This window comes from Coregonus lavaretus (assembly GCF_964263955.1).
Source record: "Coregonus lavaretus genome assembly, chromosome: 29".
Classification (NCBI taxonomy): domain Eukaryota; kingdom Metazoa; phylum Chordata; class Actinopteri; order Salmoniformes; family Salmonidae; genus Coregonus; species Coregonus lavaretus.
Window position 1 is genome coordinate 30412461 of NC_140016.1, and position 19474 is coordinate 30431934.

The window sequence follows — 19474 nt, forward strand, 5'->3', positions numbered from 1 at the left end:
TGAGGGAAAAAAATCCAGAAAATCACATTGTAGGATTTTTTATGAATTTATTTGCAAATTATGGTGGAAAATAAGTATTTGGCCACATACAAACAAGCAAGATTTCTGGCTCTCACAGACCTGTAACTTCTTCTTTAAGAGGCTCTTCTGTCCTCCACTCGTTACCTGTATTAATGGCACCTGTTTGAACTTGTTATCAGTATAAAGGACACCTGTCCACATCCTCAAACAGTCACACTCCAAACTCCACTATGCCCAAGACCAAAGAGCTGTCAAAGGACACCAGAAACAAAATTGTAGACCTGCACCAGGCTGGGAAGACTGAATATGCAATAGGTAAGCAGCTTGGTTTGAAGAAATCAACTGTGGGAGCAATTATTAGGAAATGGAAGACATACAAGACCACTGATAATCTCCCTCGATCTGGGGCTCCACGCAAGATCTCACCCCGTGGGGTCAAAATGATCACAAGAACGGTGAGCAAAAATCCCAGAACCACACGGGGGGACCTAGTGAATGACCTGCAGAGGGCTGGGACCAAAGTAACAAAGCCTACCATCAGTAACACACTGCGCCGCCAGGGACTCAAATCCTGCAGTGCCAGACGTGTCCCCCTGCTTAAGCCAGTACATGTCCAGGCCCGTCTGAAGTTTGCTAGAGTGCATTTGGATGATCCAGAAGAGGATTGGGAGAATGTTATATGGTCAGATGAAACCAAAATATAAATTTTTGGTAAAAACTCAACTCGTCGTGTTTGGAGGACAAAGAATGCTGAGTTGCATCCAAAGAACACCATACCTACTGTGAAGCATGGGGGTGGAAACATCATGCTTTGGGGCTGTTTTTCTGCAAAGGGACCAGGACGACTGATCCGTGTAAAGGAAAGAATGAATGGGGCCATGTATCTTGAGATTTTGAGTGAATACCTCCTTCCTTCAGCAAGGGCATTGAAGATGAAACATGGCTGGGTCTTTCAGCATGACAATGATCCCAAACACACCACCCGGGCAACGAAGGAGTGGCTTCGTAAGAAGCATTTGAAGGTCCTGGAGTGGCCTAGCCAGTCTCCAGATCTCAACCCCATAGAAAATCTTTGGAGGGAGTTGAAAGTCCGTGTTGCCCAGCGACAGCCCCAAAACATCACTGCTCTAGAGGAGATCTGCATGGAGGAATGGGCCAAAATACCAGCAACAGTGTGTGAAAACCTTGTGAAGACTTACAGAAAACATTTGACCTGTGTCATTGCCAACAAAGGGTATATAACAAAGTATTGAGAAACTTTTGTTATTGACCAAATACTTATTTTCCACCATTTGCAAATAAATTCATAAAAAATCCTACAATGTAATTTTCTGGAATTTTTTTCCTCATTTTGTCTGTCATAGTTGACGTGTACCTATGATGAACATTACAGGCCTCTCTCATCTTTTTAAGTGGGAGAACTTGCACAATTGGTGGCTGACTAAATACTTTTTTCCCCCACTGTACATATGAAATGAGTAAAGCAGTATGTAAACATTTTAAAGTGACCAGTGATTCCATGACTATGTATATAGAGCAGTAGCCTCTAAAGTGCAGGGTTGAGTAACCGGGTGGTAGCTGGCTAGTGATGGCTATTTAACAGTCTGATTGCCTTGAGGCCTCAGTCTCTTGGTCTCAGCTTTGATGCACCTGTACTGTCCTCGCTTTCTGGATGGTAGCGGGGTGTACAGGCCGTGGCTTGGGTGGTTGATGTCCTTGATTATATTTTTTAGTTTTGGTCCGGCCACAGACTTTCATCAACATCACAGGCGATATTCTCCTTGGCCAGACAGCGGGAGAAATATCTTCTAGCATGACGCATCCACCCCTGACAGGACTCTGCTGGAATGTCACCACAGGCCTCCATCAATGCCTGGAGAAGGGCAATACGTTCATGGGGTTTGCGATCATACACCTTCCACCAACATGCTGAAAACAAGTCCTCAATTGGGTTGAGAAATTGGGAATATGGTGGGAGATATAGAATTGTAAACCTGGGATGGTCATGAAACCAGTTGCAGACTTGGGTAGCCTGACGGAAACTCTACTTTTTCCCAAATTAGAACATACATTTGCTGCTCAGGATCACCTGGTGCTCTGGCTGAAAAACATTTGAATGTAAGGTGTTCAGGAAATTAAGGAGATGGGGAGTGCTGTATGGTCCAAGGGTGGCATGGCGATGAAGGACCCCATTGTGGCTCATAGCTGCACATATGATGACATTTCCTTCACGCTGGCCAGGTACCTCAGTGATGGCGCGTTGACCAATGATGTTCCTTCCTCTCCTCCTCGTCTTCACTTAATTGAACCCAGCCTCATCTATGAACATGAGTTCCTGGGGGATGGGACTTGCATCCAAATCCATGATTCTCTGAAATGACAGTAAATACTGTAATTGCTGTATAATCTCTGTTTCAAGAGTGTAGTACTAGTACATAACTTACTTGCACATATTCGTACCATTTTATTATTCACTCTTTGGGAATTCCTTTCAAATGGGACTCTGTAGTTTATTTTCATCCGGAGATGGTGTTTCTTAAGGATCCGGGCTATGGTTGATAAGCTCACTCTGATGTTATGGAAGATGGCAGGGTTTTCAATAATTAGTTGTTGGATTTCCCTCAGTCTTATGGCATTATTTTTAACTATCATTTGCACAATGGCAGGCTCCTGTTCGTCTGTAAATAGACGCGTTCTACCACCACGTGGTGGTCGTCTTTCAGTTCTACAAAAACAAATAGCATACAGTACAGTAAAGTGTACAGTAATACAGCATACAAGATAAACATGTTACAAAGTAGTATATCTCCCAATTTCATACATACAGTGCATTCGGAAAGTATTCAGACCCCTTCACTTTTTCCACATTTTGTTACGTTACAGCCTTATTCTAAAATGTATTACATTTACAAAATACTCATCAATCTACACATAATACCCAATAAGGACAAAGCAAAAACAGGTTTTTATTGTTTTGGGGAAATGTATTATAAATAAAAAACAGAAATACCTTATTTAAATAAGTATTCAGACCCTTTGCTATGAGACTCAAAATTGAGCTCAGGTGCATCCTGTTTCCATCCTTGATATTTTTCTACAACTTGATTGTGGTAAATTCAATTGATTGGTCATGATTTGGAAAGGCACACACCTGTCTTTATAAGGTCCCACAGTTGACAGTACATGTCAGAGCAAAAACCAAGCCATGAGGTCGAAGGAATTGTCCGTAGAGCTCAGAGACTGTGTTGAGGCACAGATCTGGGGAAGGGTACCAAAACATTTCTGCAGCATTGAAGGTCTCCAAGAACACAGTGGCATCTGTCATTATTAAATGGAAGAAGTTTGGAACCACCAAGACTCTTCCTAGAGCTGGCCGCCCGGCCAAACTGAGCAATCGGGGGAGAAGAGCCTTGGTCAGGGAGGTGACCAAGAACCCGATGGTCACTTTGACAGAGCTCCAGAGTTCCTCTGTGGAGATGGAAGAACCTTCCAGAAGGACAACCATCTCTGCAGCACTCCACCAATCAGGCCTTTATGGTAGATTTGCCAGACGGAAGCCACTCCTCAGTAAAAGGCACATGACAGCTCGCTTGGAGTTTGCCAAAAGGCACCTTAAGGACTCTCAGACCATGAGAAACAAGATTCTCTGGTCTGATGAAACCAAGATTGAACTCTTTGGCCTGAATGTAAAGCGTCATATCTGGAGGAAGCATGGTGGTGGCAGCATCATGCTGTGGGGATGTTTTTTAGCGACTGGGAGACTAGTCACGATCGAGGGAAAGATGAACAGAGCAAAGTACAGAGAGATCATTGATGAAAACCTGCTCCAGAGCGCTCAGGACCTCAGACTGGGGCGAGGGTTCACCTTTCAACAGGACAATGACCCTAAGCATACAGCCAAGACAACGCAGAAGTGGCTTCGGGACAAGTCTCCGAATGTTCTTGAGTGGCCCAGCCAGAGCCCGGAATTGAACCCAATCGAACATCTCTGGAGAGACCTGGAAATGGCTGTGCAGCGACGCTTCCCATCCAACCTGACAGAGCTTGAGAGGATCTGCAGAGAAGAATGGGAGAAACTCCCCAAATACAGGTGTGCCAAGCTTGTAGCGTCATACCCAAGAAGACTCGAGGCTGTAATCGCTACCAAAGGTGCTTCAACAAAGTACTGAATAAAGGGTCTTAATACTTATGTAAATGTGATATTTCAGTTTATAATACATTTGCAAACATTTCTAAAAACCTGTTTTTGCTTGATGAGGGAAAAAAAAAACGATTTAATACATTTTAGAATAAGGCTGTAATGTAACAAAATGTGGAAAAAGTCAAGTGAAACTTGTACTTTGTTTCCCCTTACATTATGTATTGGAATCTACAGTCTTTACTGTGCTTTATGTTGTACTATTGTCAAGTGTCTGCAGGACATACCTATTCTCATTTTGGAACGTCCGAATGATGGATGCTACGGTGAAGCGTCTCAGATTAGGCTGCACTCTCTGTCCCTCTTAAGGTCAAACAATGGTTGACCACATGGTCCACCACAGTCTCCCGAATTTCATCAGGGGTTAACTCTCCTTGTTCTTAGTCTTCCTTCACCTCCACCTCCACCTTCACCTCCACCTCCACCTTCACCTCCACCTCCACCTCTACCACCACCTCCACCTCTATCTCTACCTCTCTCTGCCAAGTTTGCTTCCTTTGTTCTCCAAACACAGGAGTACTCACTTGTAGCCTTTTTATCCATACCAAAGGTCTGATTGCAAAGTGAACACTTACGCAAATAGTGTTTGCACATGTGAACAGTGAAAGTGATCAATTGGTAATTGAGCTTAGCTTGTTGAACAGTGTTGCTTTTCATTCGTACACAATAGGTTTTAGTTGTGAAGGTTGTGCCAAAGTAGAGAATTGTGTGTTATGTTTTGCCAAAGGTTTGTTATAGAATTGCATTCTGAGTGTAAAGCAAAACGTGTTAATAGTATTGCAGATTTGGTGTATGGTTCTGCTAAATTAGTTACAGTTTTGGGTCATTGTGCCTCATGGGCCAGTTTTAGTGTGTAAACAACTGGGAAAAACTGTAATATGGAAGAGTAACAAATAACTTATCTCAAACGTTTCATTTGTTGTATCCAATTAATAACTTTTTCTGCTGTCCAAGACAGTGTTATAGTTTTCCTTGCATTAAACATTCATAACACAAATATAATCATACTTACAAATGTATAAGCAATGCATACAGACATTTTTATGCACTACATACGTGACATTTCCACTTGTTAACACAATCGTTATGAATGTTTATTCAATGATTATTACGCTGTCATGAATTGCATGTTAATCTTGATATAAAAAAAATCCCCACTGGCATTTTACCTTGTTTTAGCTTTATCCCACTGCCTGGTAATACAAGTATCTTGCAGGCACATGAAAAGTCTTTGAAGCCTGCTTCTGCTCATAAATGGACTGCAGTGTGAGGTTCTGCCACGCTCAGATGTTAACGTTTCACTGCACTCTCTTTACAGTCCATCTCTGGGGTCCAGCAGGAAGTTACCAGACAGGCGCATGCCCTCCTGTCGTTTGAGCGGCTGCCGGAGGTCTATGCGGTCCGAGGCCGCCGAGGTGAGAAGCCCTGGTTCTGGTTTTCAGCCGCCCAGTCCCCTATCGGGAGGGCTGTCATGTTCGCCATCTACAAGGGCACTGCCCACACTCACTCGCTCAACGTGGCCAACGAGGACTGCATCAAGGTGGCCACTGTCCTCAACAACGCCTTCTACCTGGAAAACCTGCACTTCACCGTGGAAGGCCGCGACACTCACTACTTTGTCAAGCCTGGCCTGCCCGACGGTGACCTGGCTGCGCTGCGCCTCACCAGCGGCCATAAGACCCTGGAGAATGGGGTCAACGTCAGCGTGTCCCAGTCCACCATGGTCATGGACAGCCGGACGCGCCGCTTCGCAGACGTGGAGTTGGGTCGGGGGCCACTAGCGCTGCACGTGCGCTACGGCTCCACGTTGGATGAGGAAAAAGCCCGTGTTCTTGAGTTGGCCCGCCAGAGGGCGTTAGTGAGTGCGTGGGCCAACGAACAGCAGAAGGTGAGCAACGGTGAGGAGGGAGGCCGCCCATGGACAGAGGGAGAGAAGAGGCAGCTTCTGAGCAACGGGAAAGTGCAGGGGTACGATGGGTACTACGTACTTTCCATTGAGCTATACCCGGAGTTAGCGGACAGTGCTAAAAACATTCAGTTCCTACGACAAAGTGAAATAGGGAAAAGGTAACAAACTGTTGTGCACTCGCTGCCAAGGAGACTTTGAATGGCCTGTTTCAATATAGGAGTGGTGATGGTGGGAAATAAAGCAACAATAGTGGCGTGGCCAAAGTGTACTATGGCTATGTCCGAGTAAGTGTGTTTTTGTAAATCATATGGGATCGAAAGCAATGCTGTGCAATGCTGTTTAACAGGGGACTACTACAGAGTAAATGTATAACTACGCCTTAATATGGGTAGTGACTAAATGTACCTCTGTAGCACAATCTGATTGGACTGTGAGCTCTCAACCAGGAGCCAAGAGAAATGGAGGTGTTTTTGGCAAAAGTTAAATATTATTATTTTATTTTTTACAAAATGTTGTCTGCTTAAAATTAAAAGAAAGTATTTAAAGGTGAAATTAAATGTTTACATACAGTACACATATATCTGAAAATGTGATTTATGTGTTTTTACTCTTCATTAATACAATGTCCATTACCAGATGTTTGTCTTAAAGGAACTGTCCAGTAAAAACCTCACTTTTAAAAATGCATATTCTGATAACTCATACCCAAGTAATGTTGTTGACTCATCCTATATTAGTATTTGTGGCCAAAGCATAAATAGGAGAAAAAACACCCCACCTCAAACTTGTATCACAAACAGACTGTTTACAAAATGCTTGCTATTTCCTCATAGAGCATGATGTCAGCGGTCTAGAGGAGGATGAGCTGTCCTATCAGTGGTCTACTCGCATGAATGTGTTTAATGACTTGTATACGCCCACACCATTCTTTTGTTGCGGTATGCCCACACCATTCCAACACAGAAAATCTGATTTTTAACATACTTAATAAAAACAAAATTGGAAGAAAAACAATTTCACTCATATTGTAAGTAATTATAGGTCATATTACGTAGAAATCTGGAAACAATGGACAGTTACTTTAAATCAATGACCTTTCATTTTGCGGTTCCTCTCACTCATGACCATCACACCTACATGCCGGAATTGAGAAGCACTGCTTTAGATAAACCCTGGCCCATTCCACTTTGGTTTGCTTTTTAAAAAAGACATCGTTTTAATACCCAAAATATTTGTTTTGCGAATCAGACTTTGCCTTAGTTCAGGATCAGGGCAAAAGGTATGAGAATGGAAAGCCTGACACAGATACGAGTCTCGTCTGAGCACAGTAATACCATGTTTTGTAAATTATGCAAGAGTTTTATTGTTTTGTTTTCAGTAGCTAGGTTTCCATCCAATTGGCGACAGATTTTCATGCGAATATTCTAAAATCTGCATAAAGAAAATCTGCACAATTTCCCACCAGTGGTGTGTTTCCACCAAGATGACTTGTTGGGGATAAAAATCAGTGTGTGATGACGTAGTGCACACAATGTATTTTTTCGCGTAAGTTTTCATGTACCGAATAAAAATCTAATGTTCAATGTGTTTCCATCGCATTTTGTCACAAACTGTTGTGTTAAATAGCAAATGTGCCTACTCTGGTCTTGGCAAGTACACTCTAGCCAACAGCTCGCAGATACAGTGTGTGTAGTCTACATGATGAGATTATTATGGGTAAGAGAATATCTTTATTTGTCAAATGGTAGTCAAGCGTCGATCATCATGTCACTAGAATAAGAACCTCGACATCTATTGGAAAGGAGCTTCAAGCTCATACCGTGCACTTTCACCACCCTGTGAAGTTCATCATAACTTATTTCATCTGTAGCCTAATAAACTGCATGGTTTCCCGAGTCGTAGTGGAAGGACCACATACCATTTCATCGCTTGACTCTAACTTTACTTCAATAGGATGGTTATTATATTAATATTTGCGCATAAAGGCATTTCCACTGCCATTTCTCGCATAAATAATTTTACAGACACAAAAAGATCCCACCATGTCGAACGAACAAATGTTCTCTCGGCATTTATACAATTGTACCAAAACCTCCTGTTTCCATCACAGCTGTCATGATTATTTTTATACAGCATGACTTTACTTGCATTTTTTTTTTTTTTGCCTTTTTCTGAAAAATACCTGCTAAATCCTTGGAAGGTGGTTGTGTAAAGAGAATATCAAAAGTTTTTTACTAAATGTGTTTAGAAAGCATTCAACAATAACTTAATTTCCCGAATGTTGCCCTAAAATGATTATGAAGACCTCATTCCATCTGGGAAGCCAAGAAGGCCAAATCCTGCTCCTCATTGAAGTCAGCTGTTTGTAACATTTTTGACTTAAATTGTGTAAATTGTGACTGAACTGATTTGTGAGTGTAACAAACCAGGATTCAAGACAGAAAAATACCCCAAACACTGATGGTAATCTTCTCACTTCTCTGTGTAAAATTCTGAACAGAACTTCTAATTAGATTTTGTGTTGTAATAATTGCTTGTTCTGCCTAATTATTAGAGAGTTGATCAAAGCCTTAAGAGTTTTATAAGATGACACAGCAAAAACTCAGTTGAACACATTTCAGGCTCAAGTATAGGCCTACCCACATAATCATAGGCACAACCCTTTGAATAATTCTTACAGTGATAATACTATGTTGAACATTAGCATTTCTCCTAAATGTACAGGTTATATGCAGTACCCAGCCTAATTTTAAGGAAGCACATATATACTCAAGACCATGTATTTGGACAGTGAAGCTAAAATGGCTCTATACTCAATTTGGATTTGAGATCAAATGTTTCATATAAGGCGACAGTACAGTACTATTTGAATAATTTGTTTTAAGGAAATGAAGGAGCACATTTCATATGACAAAAAAAAAAAAAAAAAAAAAAAATATGAACCCTCATCACTTAATCAATGTCTATACAGTCCTCTGACGCTCTCTAGTGGTATAGTGTGTGCCATAGATGAGCATTATGTGAATAAGATATTAAGGCTAAATTCCTGGATTTTGATCGGGTGGTCAGTACTTTACCTACTCCTATACAATACGCAGCCAGTCATTTTTTTGAATTTGTACTGTACAAAATATCTTGCTTTCTTGTCTTCGTTGTTTTGATATTGCAGAATCTTCAGGAGACAATTTTCAGCTCCAGAGAAGACTGCAGGATTCCATTACTTGCTATCTTAGGAGCAGCATCAAACATCACTGCAGCATCAGATGAACGCAGAGATGGTGTCAAACCATCACAGAAAAGGGCATGTTCACCAGGTTTTAGCAGAATTTACCAATGCTTCAACCAGAATAGGTAAATATAGCTCTACATAACCACTGCACTGTGTGACCACAACGGGCACCTTCAAAGCAAACCAGAGCAGACCACAGCACTGCGACGTGACCTACTTCAAAGAACAGCATAAAAGCGACGACTTTGCAAGTACATCAAAGACCAACAGGATCATGCAATAAGCACATGGTCAGAGGAATGTGAAAGAGGTTCAATTGATGTGGCTCCTATTCATATTATGCAACACAATGGTGGGTACACTGGCAATCAAAATCCCAGTGCCTGAAATACTACTGCAATTGCATCGCATGGGATGGGTCTACACACACACGTCACACATTATTGACTTAAATGAGGGACATTGGTTTACTGGTATGTGCTGCCATAGGCAAGGCATGAGCATTCCTGTACAAAGATGTCTATTTAGATATTTTAGTCTGTAGCCACTAACCTACAGTACTGCAATCAAGAGGGTATGTCTGTACAAGATGGCCTGTCTGCCACTTCAAGCCATTTTCATAGATATAGTGAGCGAAATCTGTTGGCAAATCCCTCACAAATATGAGACTATTTTAGACCAGAGTGGATTGATGACCGGAGAATCTGACCTGTGGCATTTTTGGTGTCCTGTCCTGACACATTTATCTGAATGGCTTGATCAGAGCCAAACAATTACCGGTCCGTCGTCACCAAGTGCCTCCCCAACCTGCCTATTGTGGGCTTAAAGGGCTCAAAACAGTCATCTATGCCCTTGAAAGGTTACCAGATTGACAGCCTTGTTTCAAGTCTTCCAACAAAAGGCAGTGATTGGAGCTTTAAAGTTTGACACCCAGTTTGGTCAGTTACTGTCTTTTCTACTTTGTATTTAGTCTAGACAGAGCACAAAGCAATAGGCTGCCAGAGTTGTTGTCTCTGCTCTGCTGGCTGTATTGATTCAGACCATGGAGACAACATGTATTTAAAGGCCAGCATTGCCATTAACTAATCAATTAAGTATCAGGGAGAAAGCAAACCAACACAACTGGCCTTTATGACTGTCTGGCCTTTGCAAAAGCTTGGCGATCAAACAAGACTGTCTGGGTCACTGTTTCAAGCATCAAGCATGTCCCCCATTTGGCTCATCTCTGTGTATACCAGCTAAGATAAGAACAAAGGATTAGGGCAGTGGCTGCTTCAGTGTCTGCTCTAGCTCTCTCTGCAGCACCAGTGCGGCTTGGTACGGTGTCCCCAACCAAAAATAGTTGCTTGTTGTCATGTCTGAAGTAAATCCTTCTCGTCCGACTCATTAAAGAAAAGATCTTCGTCCAGTATGAGGTGAGTAATCGCTGTCCTGATATTCAGAAGCTCTTTTTGGTCATAAGAGACTGTGGCAGAAACATTATGTACAAAATAAGTTACAAATAACGTGGAAAAACACACACAATAACACAATTGATTAGGAGCCTGTAAAACGGCAGCCATCTCCTCTGGCACCATTAGGACTCGGCTCAAAGGGGTTGTACAAAAAAACGGGCGATAGCTAATGATCTCTGGGAGATTCAGGGCTGTATTCAATCTGTATCGCTGAAGTGTTACAGATTGCATGATAGAAATGGCAAGGGTCCTCTGTAGCTCAATTGGTAGAGCATGGCGCTTGTAACGCCAGGGTAGTGGGTTCGATCCCCGGGACCACCCATACGTAAACATGTATGCGCACATGACTGTAAGTCGCTTTGGATAAAAGTGTCTGCTAAATGGCATATTATTATTATTATTATTATTATTATTTCTGATTGAGCTGACAAGCAGTATGCAGCGTTTACTGTGAATGCAGTACCTGCTAACGCGGGAACATTGCCTTTAAATTTCAATTACGCTGAACTTCCGCAATACGGATTGAATAGATCCCTTAGAGTGACTTGTGTGCATGATTTGTGGCCTACGGCTATAACTGGGTTAATTGTTCTATGAAGAGCTATGATTGTTACCAAGTTCTGTTGGGATGTGTAGGAGATGTAGGGCCTGGATTGATAAATGAATTACCTTATATTATACAAATGTTAATTAGGTACTTTGATTATCTAGGGCTCTATTCAATCCGTATCGCGGAAGTTCAGCGTTACGGCTTGGCTGAAATGTAATGGCAATGTTCCTGCGTTATTGAAGACTGCATTCACGGTTAACGATGCAATTACTGAAATGTTTAAAATGACCTTTACATTTTATATTGCGCAATCAATCTGAAACACTTCAGAGATCCAGATTGAAAAGAGACCCTAGTATTTTGTCATGATCCATATTTGTTAGACAGATTTGTGCTTTCATACTTTGTCTCCCCCTAAAGGCTATAGCGAGTAGAAAGCAGGTCTGTGATATTTTTTCAGATGTCAGTCCTCTTGTCTGTCATGGAGGCTTTGATGTTGTCGGCACAATGTCCCCTTAACATGGGACTTAATGAGAGTTTTAAAAAACACGCCTCTCCAGACCATGATGGGTACACAGGTCCCTTTATACCAAGTGGTCTGGACGGGCCAAGCAAATAATAAGGCCAGCACATACAGGTCCCACTTTACAGTAAGAGTCTGTTATACCTATCATTATTTATTTGTATGGAGTTACATAGGCAGGTAGAGTGTAACTACAGTGTAGGTACACATGACTATACTTGCAACAAGTAGGCCCTATAGCAATTTTGATTTGTGAGTTGTGTAACATGTTGACATTTGTATACATCATATTTATGAACAAACTCAAATATATTGTGGCTCACTAATTAATTATTCTCACTTGTGAGTTTATTAGCAAATTCTTAAATTGTCAACTGCTAGTTGCAAGTAGGCTACTATGTAACACCTGCACCTATACTGTAATTCCACTTTACCTACAGTATATAACTACTATGTAAATACTAATAGGTAATTAGAGACAAGTTTTGTAGTGTGACTGATGTAAAAAAAAAAAAAAACAGCAGTGCTGAATATCTACAACACCTGTCGATGTCTAGGGAACACCAATAGCCGCTTCAACAGACAATATGGATCAAAGGTACAGCTATGTCAAGGTTGTGTAATGAAGTTCTCAGAACACAAAATACATCAAATCTATGACATTTCAGCAAGTCAAAGGATGACTATCGCAAAGATTACACATTAACAGAACTACAAATATTGAGACACTGATTCCCTGGTAGCCCATGGCCGCAGTTATACTCAAATAAATGGCAGTTCAATAGAGTTAAGGCTCTATTCAATCAGATCTGCTTTAGCCGACATCTGCTTAGCGGTTGGTTTTGATGGTGTCGGAGGTGGAACTGCGTTAGAGCTTTCAAATCCACAAGCGGCTCGTTGCATTATACCTAAAGCGGGCATTGCCATTGGCTGCACGGAGTCGCATTAATGACATAAATATGTTGTGGTTGATTGCGAACATAGGTTGCTAAAATGTCTGTTTAATTTGGAATGGGCCCAGTGACCTTGTTACTGATTTAAATAAAGTACATCCAGTGAGTTCACCTAAGAGAAGGCAAATAAGAACGGTTCAGATGACGCAAATGGAGATGGGCCGGATGTTGAAATATGCCAATAGCATGACTGGGTTAGCCTATAAATACTTGGGTTTTCACAGTTTGAGTAAACCAACGGAATAGGATCAAAGTTGTAGTAAACCAAAGGAATAAGATAACATTTTTGCTTTCATTTTGGATAATTTGGATAACCATGAGTGGTGGATGTCCATACTTCGAGAAAAGTCACTTGTACGTATTCATTATTGCATTTCAAATTATGTTTTTATTAATGGTTTTTTTGTGACTTTTTTTGTAACATAGGCTACATGGGACATTTCAAAGGCATCATATAATTCAGTTTGATTCTACATGAATGCTATAGTTATATTTATTATTATTATTAATGATAATAATGGTATGACATTAGCTAATCAATACCAATACATTTGTATTTTCATTCCCCAGGTTATTCAAGAGCAAGCTGTATCTAAAAGAGGAAGAGGCAGATGACTCTCAAGAAGGAATCAACAAGGCCAGCAAAGGTGGCATAATCTATGGTGACTACCTTCAGGTAAAGCATTCACTATCGTCATCTAACTAACTTAATCTAACTTAATCTAACTTAATCTTCTACAAGATTTTTGACATGGTATCTTTGTCTTCTGCCGATAGAAGCTGTACAGCCAACATAAGGGATGGAATGGAAGTAACATTTTAATTTGTGTTAGCTGCAGTACTAAATCTAATTGTTTTGTTCTATTATAGCTTGACAAAGTTGTGACGGCCCAAGTTCTTCAGAGTGAACTGAAGGGGAACAAAATCCACGATGAGCATCTTTTCATTGTCACACATCAAGGTACAGTATATGTTTGTGGTCAAATATCCTCAAAATTTGAGAATCAATAATGGAATTATAATCATAGTATGCATGTATTCCCTTATCACAAGGATTGGGGTCTGTTCCATTTGAAATCCAGTCATTTCAAGAAATGAGTTTAACCTTTAATTGTAGTTGCACCTACTTCTGAAAGACTTGAATAGCAATTCACTATCAACTTTCCATCAACAAATGATCTATTTTATTGCATAGCAAAGGTGGGACATAATGATTAATGGCATTTTTATCATTTTATTTCAGCATATGAACTCTGGTTCAAGCAGATTCTATGGGAACTGGATTCAGTGCGAGAGATTTTCATCAGTGGACATGTAAGGACCTCAGAAAGCAAGAGTATTTAACATATAATTCATAAACGCTTAAAACACAATATGAATCAGTGTTTTACTTCATTAAACCATGAAATTTAAACAATGTCAATGACCTAGGCCTTTGTTTGTGGGCATGAAAAGGCGTGCTTTTTTCTGTCCAATGCAGTCCAATTGCAGGGACCCTTTTTGCATAAAAAAGTTAGAACTAATCTTTAATAGTAATGTTTCACCAGGTTCGCGATGAACGCAACATGCTGAAGGTCAACACCCGCATACACAGGATTGTTATGATCTTCAGGCTGCTGGTCGACCAGTTTGCCGTGCTCGAGACAATGACGGCCTTGGACTTCTATGACTTCAGGTAAGCCCCATAGATAACCCATGGATAACCTTTTAGCTTTTATAAACCTTATAAAAGTATACCCTCTTTACAAATTTAACGCACATTACTCTTGTGTGTTGTAGAGAGTACCTGTCCCCTGCCTCCGGGTTCCAAAGTCTCCAATTCCGTCTGTTGGAGAACAAGATTGGGGTCCCTGACAACCTGAGAGTCCCCTACAACAGGCGTCACTACAGGGACAACTTCAAAGGACATGAGAGTGAGATGCTGCTTAGTTCTGAGAAGGAGCCCTGTCTGCTGAAATTGGTGGAGGTGTGTGAAAAGAAAAAAACCTTACTGAAACATTTGAAAATAGATCCCGTTTAAATACTTAATCATGTTATTTCCCACACTTCATATTATAGCAGTATTGAGCAGTACTGTTTGTTGTTCTATTCAGAAATGGCTGGAAAGGACCCCAGGTCTTGAAGAGGATGGGTTTAACTTTTGGGAGAAACTGGAAGCCAACATCTTTGAAGGTTTGAGTCTTGAAAAAAATAAAATAGAGGTATGGGCTGTTTCAAAATAATCTAGTACCAAAATCTCACCACAACATTGCTTCTCATTAGGTTACTTAAAGATAAAATAATCGGACCAAAAACTACGATCTTCTTTTTTGTCCTTTGGCAGAAAATGCAAGACTCAGAGGAGAAGGAGGAGATGATGGAAGAGCTGACAAAGCAAAACGAGCTATTTACTTCACTGTTTGATGTCAAAAGACATGAGCATCTTTTGGGCAAAGGTGAGTGCTTATCACCTAGCGCCAACACAAACTGCCTCAACAATTCAGTCCCCATAATTAGTTTAAAACTACAGAACTCAGGTCTAACAAACCATCTCACTTCCTGTTGTGTTTAATCAGGTGAGAGACGGATCTCCTACAAAGCTCTCCAAGGAGCTCTGATGATCTACTTCTACAGGTAAGAAGGGTTTCTGACAGTTATTTTAGATAGGCTTGTGTTTGTTCACCATTTGAGATGTAATTATTACATTGTGGATTGTTCTATCTTTAGGGAGGAGCCCAGGTTCCAGGTTCCCTTCCAACTCCTGTCCAACCTGATGGACATTGATACCCTTATGACAAAATGGAGATGTAAGTAACACCAAAATATATGTGAAGAACAGTTCACTTCACCACATTTCTCACCACAGTTATATTAACGAGTGCAATATTTCTCCTATGTGTCTCAGACAACCACGTGTGCATGGTGCACAGAATGATTGGCAGCAAAGCAGGCACTGGAGGCTCATCTGGCTACCATTACCTGCGCTCTACTGTCAGGTATGTCATGTCTGTCATCTATGATTACCTATTGAAATAAACTGGATCCAAAGCTAGAGTTACTGTCCAGCACATCATTATATACCCCTTGAAGAAGGAGCTAAGTAGGTGTTTTTCTTCTTCTCTCTCACACAGTGATCGCTACAAAGTCTTTGTGGATCTCTTTAACCTGGCCATGTTTCTGATACCTCGCCATTGGCTGCCTAAACTAGACCCCAATGAGCACACCTTTCTGTTCACCGCAGAGTACTGTGACAGCTCCTACTGCAGTAGTGAGGATTCAGACTAGGAGACTGTCTCAACTGTCTAAAGTGGTCCGTGCAGGCTGAGGAAAGGTGTCAACGAGAGGAAGCCACTTTAGATGATGTAGATATACCTTGGGTCTAGAGTGTCATATAATCTAGCTATGACGTGGTAAAGTCTCACCTACACCAATAATGGGACAAGTAACATAGTATATCATCATAACCACATAAGCATCCCTCCCCCTCAGAACAGAACAGCCTCTATTTGTTGGGGCATGGTCTCTACAAGGTGTTGAAAGCATTCCACAGGGATGCTGGCCCATGTTGACTCCAATGCTTCCCACAACTGTGTCAAGTTGGCTGGATGTCCTTTGGGTGGTGGACCATTCTTGATACACACGGGAAACTGTTGAGCGTCATCTACACTGATTGAAGTGGATCTAACAGGTGACATCAATAAGGGGTCATAGCTTTCACCTGGTCAGTCTATGTCATGGAAAGTGCAGGTGTTCTTCATGTTCTGTATACTCAGTGTATAGTATATATTGTTTATATAATATTGTGCTGTATTTAAAGTATGAAAAAGTGTGATATAATCCTGTACATAGCCTAATGAATGATCATCATTAACCTTTCCATGTACTTGAGTTATTTTTATCTTTTTTAGAGTAATATTATGTATTTCTACAGTACTTCGATATTGGTGCATTGGGTGTTTATGTGATGTCAGAGAAATTATATTTATACTTCATTCAACACGTAGTGATACCATCAGCATAGAAATGATCACCGGACTTCAAAGTAATATATTTTTGTATCAGTAAGAATATAAAATGTACAGTACCAGTCAAAAGTTTGGACACACCTACTATTTCAAGGGTTTTTCTTTATTTTTACTATTTTCTACATTGTAGAATAATAGTGAAGACATCAAAACAATGAAATAACACATATGGAATCATGTAGTAACCAAAAAAGTGTTAAACAAATCTACATTTATTTTATATTTGAGATGACAGCTTTGCACACTCTTGGCATTCACCTGGAATGCTTTCCAACAGTCTTGAAGGAGTTCCCACATATGCTGAGCACTTGTTGGCTGCTTTTCCTTCACTCTGCGGTCCGACTCATCCCAAACCATCTCAATTGCGTTGAGGTCAGGGGATTGTGGAGGCCAGGTCATCTGATGCAGCACTCCATCACTCTCCTGCTTGGTCAAATAGCCCTTACACAGCCTGGAGGTGTGTTGGGTCATTGTCCTGTTGAAAAACAAATGATTGTCCCACTAAGCCCAAACCAGATGGGATGGCGTATCACTGCAGAATGCTGTGGTAGACATGCTGGTTAAATGTGTCTTGAATTTAAAATAAATCACAGACAGTGTCACCTGCAAAGCACCCCCACACCATAACACCTCCCCACCGTAAAGCATGGAGGAGAACTACACATCCGTTCACCCACACCGCGTCTCACAAAGACACGGCGGTTGGAACCAAAAATCTCAAATTTGGACTTCAGACCAAAGGACACATTTCCAACGGTCTAATGTCCATTGCTCGTGTTTCTTGGCTGAAGCAGGTCTCTTCTTCTTATTGGTGTCCTTTAGTAGTGGTTTCTTTGCAGCAATTCGACCATGAAGGCCTGCGAACAGTTGATGTTGAGATGTGTCTGTGACTTGAACTCTGTGAAGCATTTATTTGGGCTGCAATTTCTGAGGCTGGTAACTCTAATGAACTTATCCTCTGCAGCAGAGGTATCTCTGGGTCTTCCATTCATGTGGTGGTCCTCATGAGAGCCAGTTTCATCATAGCGCTTGATGGTTTTTGCAACTGCAACTCCATATTGACTGACCTTCATGTCTTAAAGTAATGATGGACTGTCGTTTCTTTTTGCTTATTTGAGCCGTTCTTGCCATAATATGGACTTGGTCTTTTACCAAATAGGGCTATCTTCTATATACCCCCCTACCTTGTCACAACACAACTGATTGGCTCAAACACATTAAGAAGGAAAGGAATTCCACAAATTAACTTTTAACAAGGCACACCTGTTAATTGAAATGCATTCCAGGTGACTACCTCATGAAGCTGGTTGAGAGAATGCCAAGAGTGTGCAAAGCTGTCATCAAGGCAAAGGGTGGCTATTTGAAGAATCTCAAATATAAAATATATTTTCATTTGTTTAACACTTTTTTGGTTACTACATGATTCCATATGTGTTATTTCATAGTTTTGATGTCTTCACTATTATTCTACAATGTAGAAAATAGTAAAAATAAAGAAAAACCCTTGAATGAGTAGGTGTGTCCAAACTTTTGACTGGTACTGTATGTCTCAATAAAAATGTTATTGAAAAGTTTGCCAGAAAATTACTTTTTGGACCTCCATGAGTATTGTCTTGAAAAGGATTCCTTGAAGGGTTGATTGAGAATTTGTCAGTATACTGAACACATGAATCCCTTTAAAAAACAAATGTCATCCATGGCTCACAGGAAGACAGAAGTCACATTCTGCAATATCTAGAGAAAGGAATGAGGATGAAGAAAAGGGGGAGAGATGGGGAGAGTTTACATAAAAACAATCACATAGGTCACCTAAGGGCTAGATTCTATCAGATCCGCACTAGCCGACACCCGCATAGCAGTTGTTTTGGTGGTGAAAAAGTAATACTGAATTGCTACACAAAACCTATTTGTGCTGTAGTGACTATTGTAGGGACTGTGTAGTGAATGTGTAGTTTATGCATTACTCAAGATACGCAAGTAGAGTATGTAGTCTCTGTTTTCGTCCTGCTAGCTAATAATTGTGTGTGTGCTTGTATGCAAATGTCGGGTATATTGATATTGGTATACTTACCCATTCTACTTACCTCTTTTGACCTGTTGCCAAGGAGGCCCTCGACATAAGAAGACTGGAAGCCTTTGTTGGTAAGATTGTCATTGTTTATCAAATGTTTTTCTGTGTTGTCTTATGTGACTTCTGTCAGCAGATGATTGATGATGGCTTATAACTGGTTCTCTTGTGCTTGTCTTTATTTTCTGAACGGTTATGTGGTGGAGAAATGTCAACAAAAAAGAGGATCTGAAGATACTTAAGTCATAGCTGAATGAAGACAAGGCCTCAAAGGGATTAACAAGTGTAAATATGTAATTAATTTAATAAAAAATTACAATTGCATTAGTCTTGTAGTGACACAGTAGTGAAACAAGATGTCAGTAGTAAATGTGTCTATTTTCAATAGTAATTCAAAAGGGTCAGGTGCAATTCAGTAGTAATCAGTAGTGACAACACTACACACACAAATGGCAGTAGTAATTCAATAGGGATTGACTAGGCAAACAGCAGTAATGTGTAAGCATTACATAGCAATTCAATAGTAATTGTGTAGGCATGTGTAGGTTTTAAGTAGTAGATACCC

The 19474-nt window shown here is 40.7% G+C and overlaps 2 protein-coding genes across 3 annotated transcripts in view; both read left to right on the top strand.

The window, feature by feature from the left end:
- Positions 1-7705, top strand: part of LOC311105077 (teneurin-3-like) — a 157448-nt gene extending 149743 nt beyond the window's left edge. Inside the window, exon 28 of the mRNA XM_084147073.1 lies at positions 5538-7705. Coding sequence (XP_084003199.1) covers positions 5538-6290 — 753 coding nt within the window. The 3' untranslated portion in view covers positions 6291-7705. The remainder of the gene's footprint in view (positions 1-5537) is intronic.
- A 5357-nt stretch (positions 7706-13062) lies between these two features.
- LOC311105162 (tryptophan 2,3-dioxygenase A-like) lies at positions 13063-19233 on the top strand. 2 transcript variants are annotated; one of them, XR_014610220.1, is made up of 13 exons: positions 13063-13191; positions 13408-13513; positions 13708-13798; positions 14081-14151; positions 14385-14512; positions 14617-14803; positions 14931-15038; positions 15161-15272; positions 15393-15450; positions 15544-15623; positions 15722-15812; positions 15948-18983; positions 19116-19233. XR_014610220.1 is itself a non-coding variant. In XM_084147213.1 (12 exons), exons 1-12 carry the CDS (start codon positions 13154-13156, stop codon positions 16099-16101), a joined length of 1224 nt encoding a protein of 407 aa, XP_084003339.1. In that variant the 5' UTR covers positions 13063-13153; the 3' UTR covers positions 16102-19233. The 2 variants fall into 2 exon arrangements, 1 of the variants encoding a protein (XP_084003339.1); XM_084147213.1 differs by having other exon boundaries at positions 15948-19233.
- Positions 19234-19474: the final 241 nt, after the last annotated feature.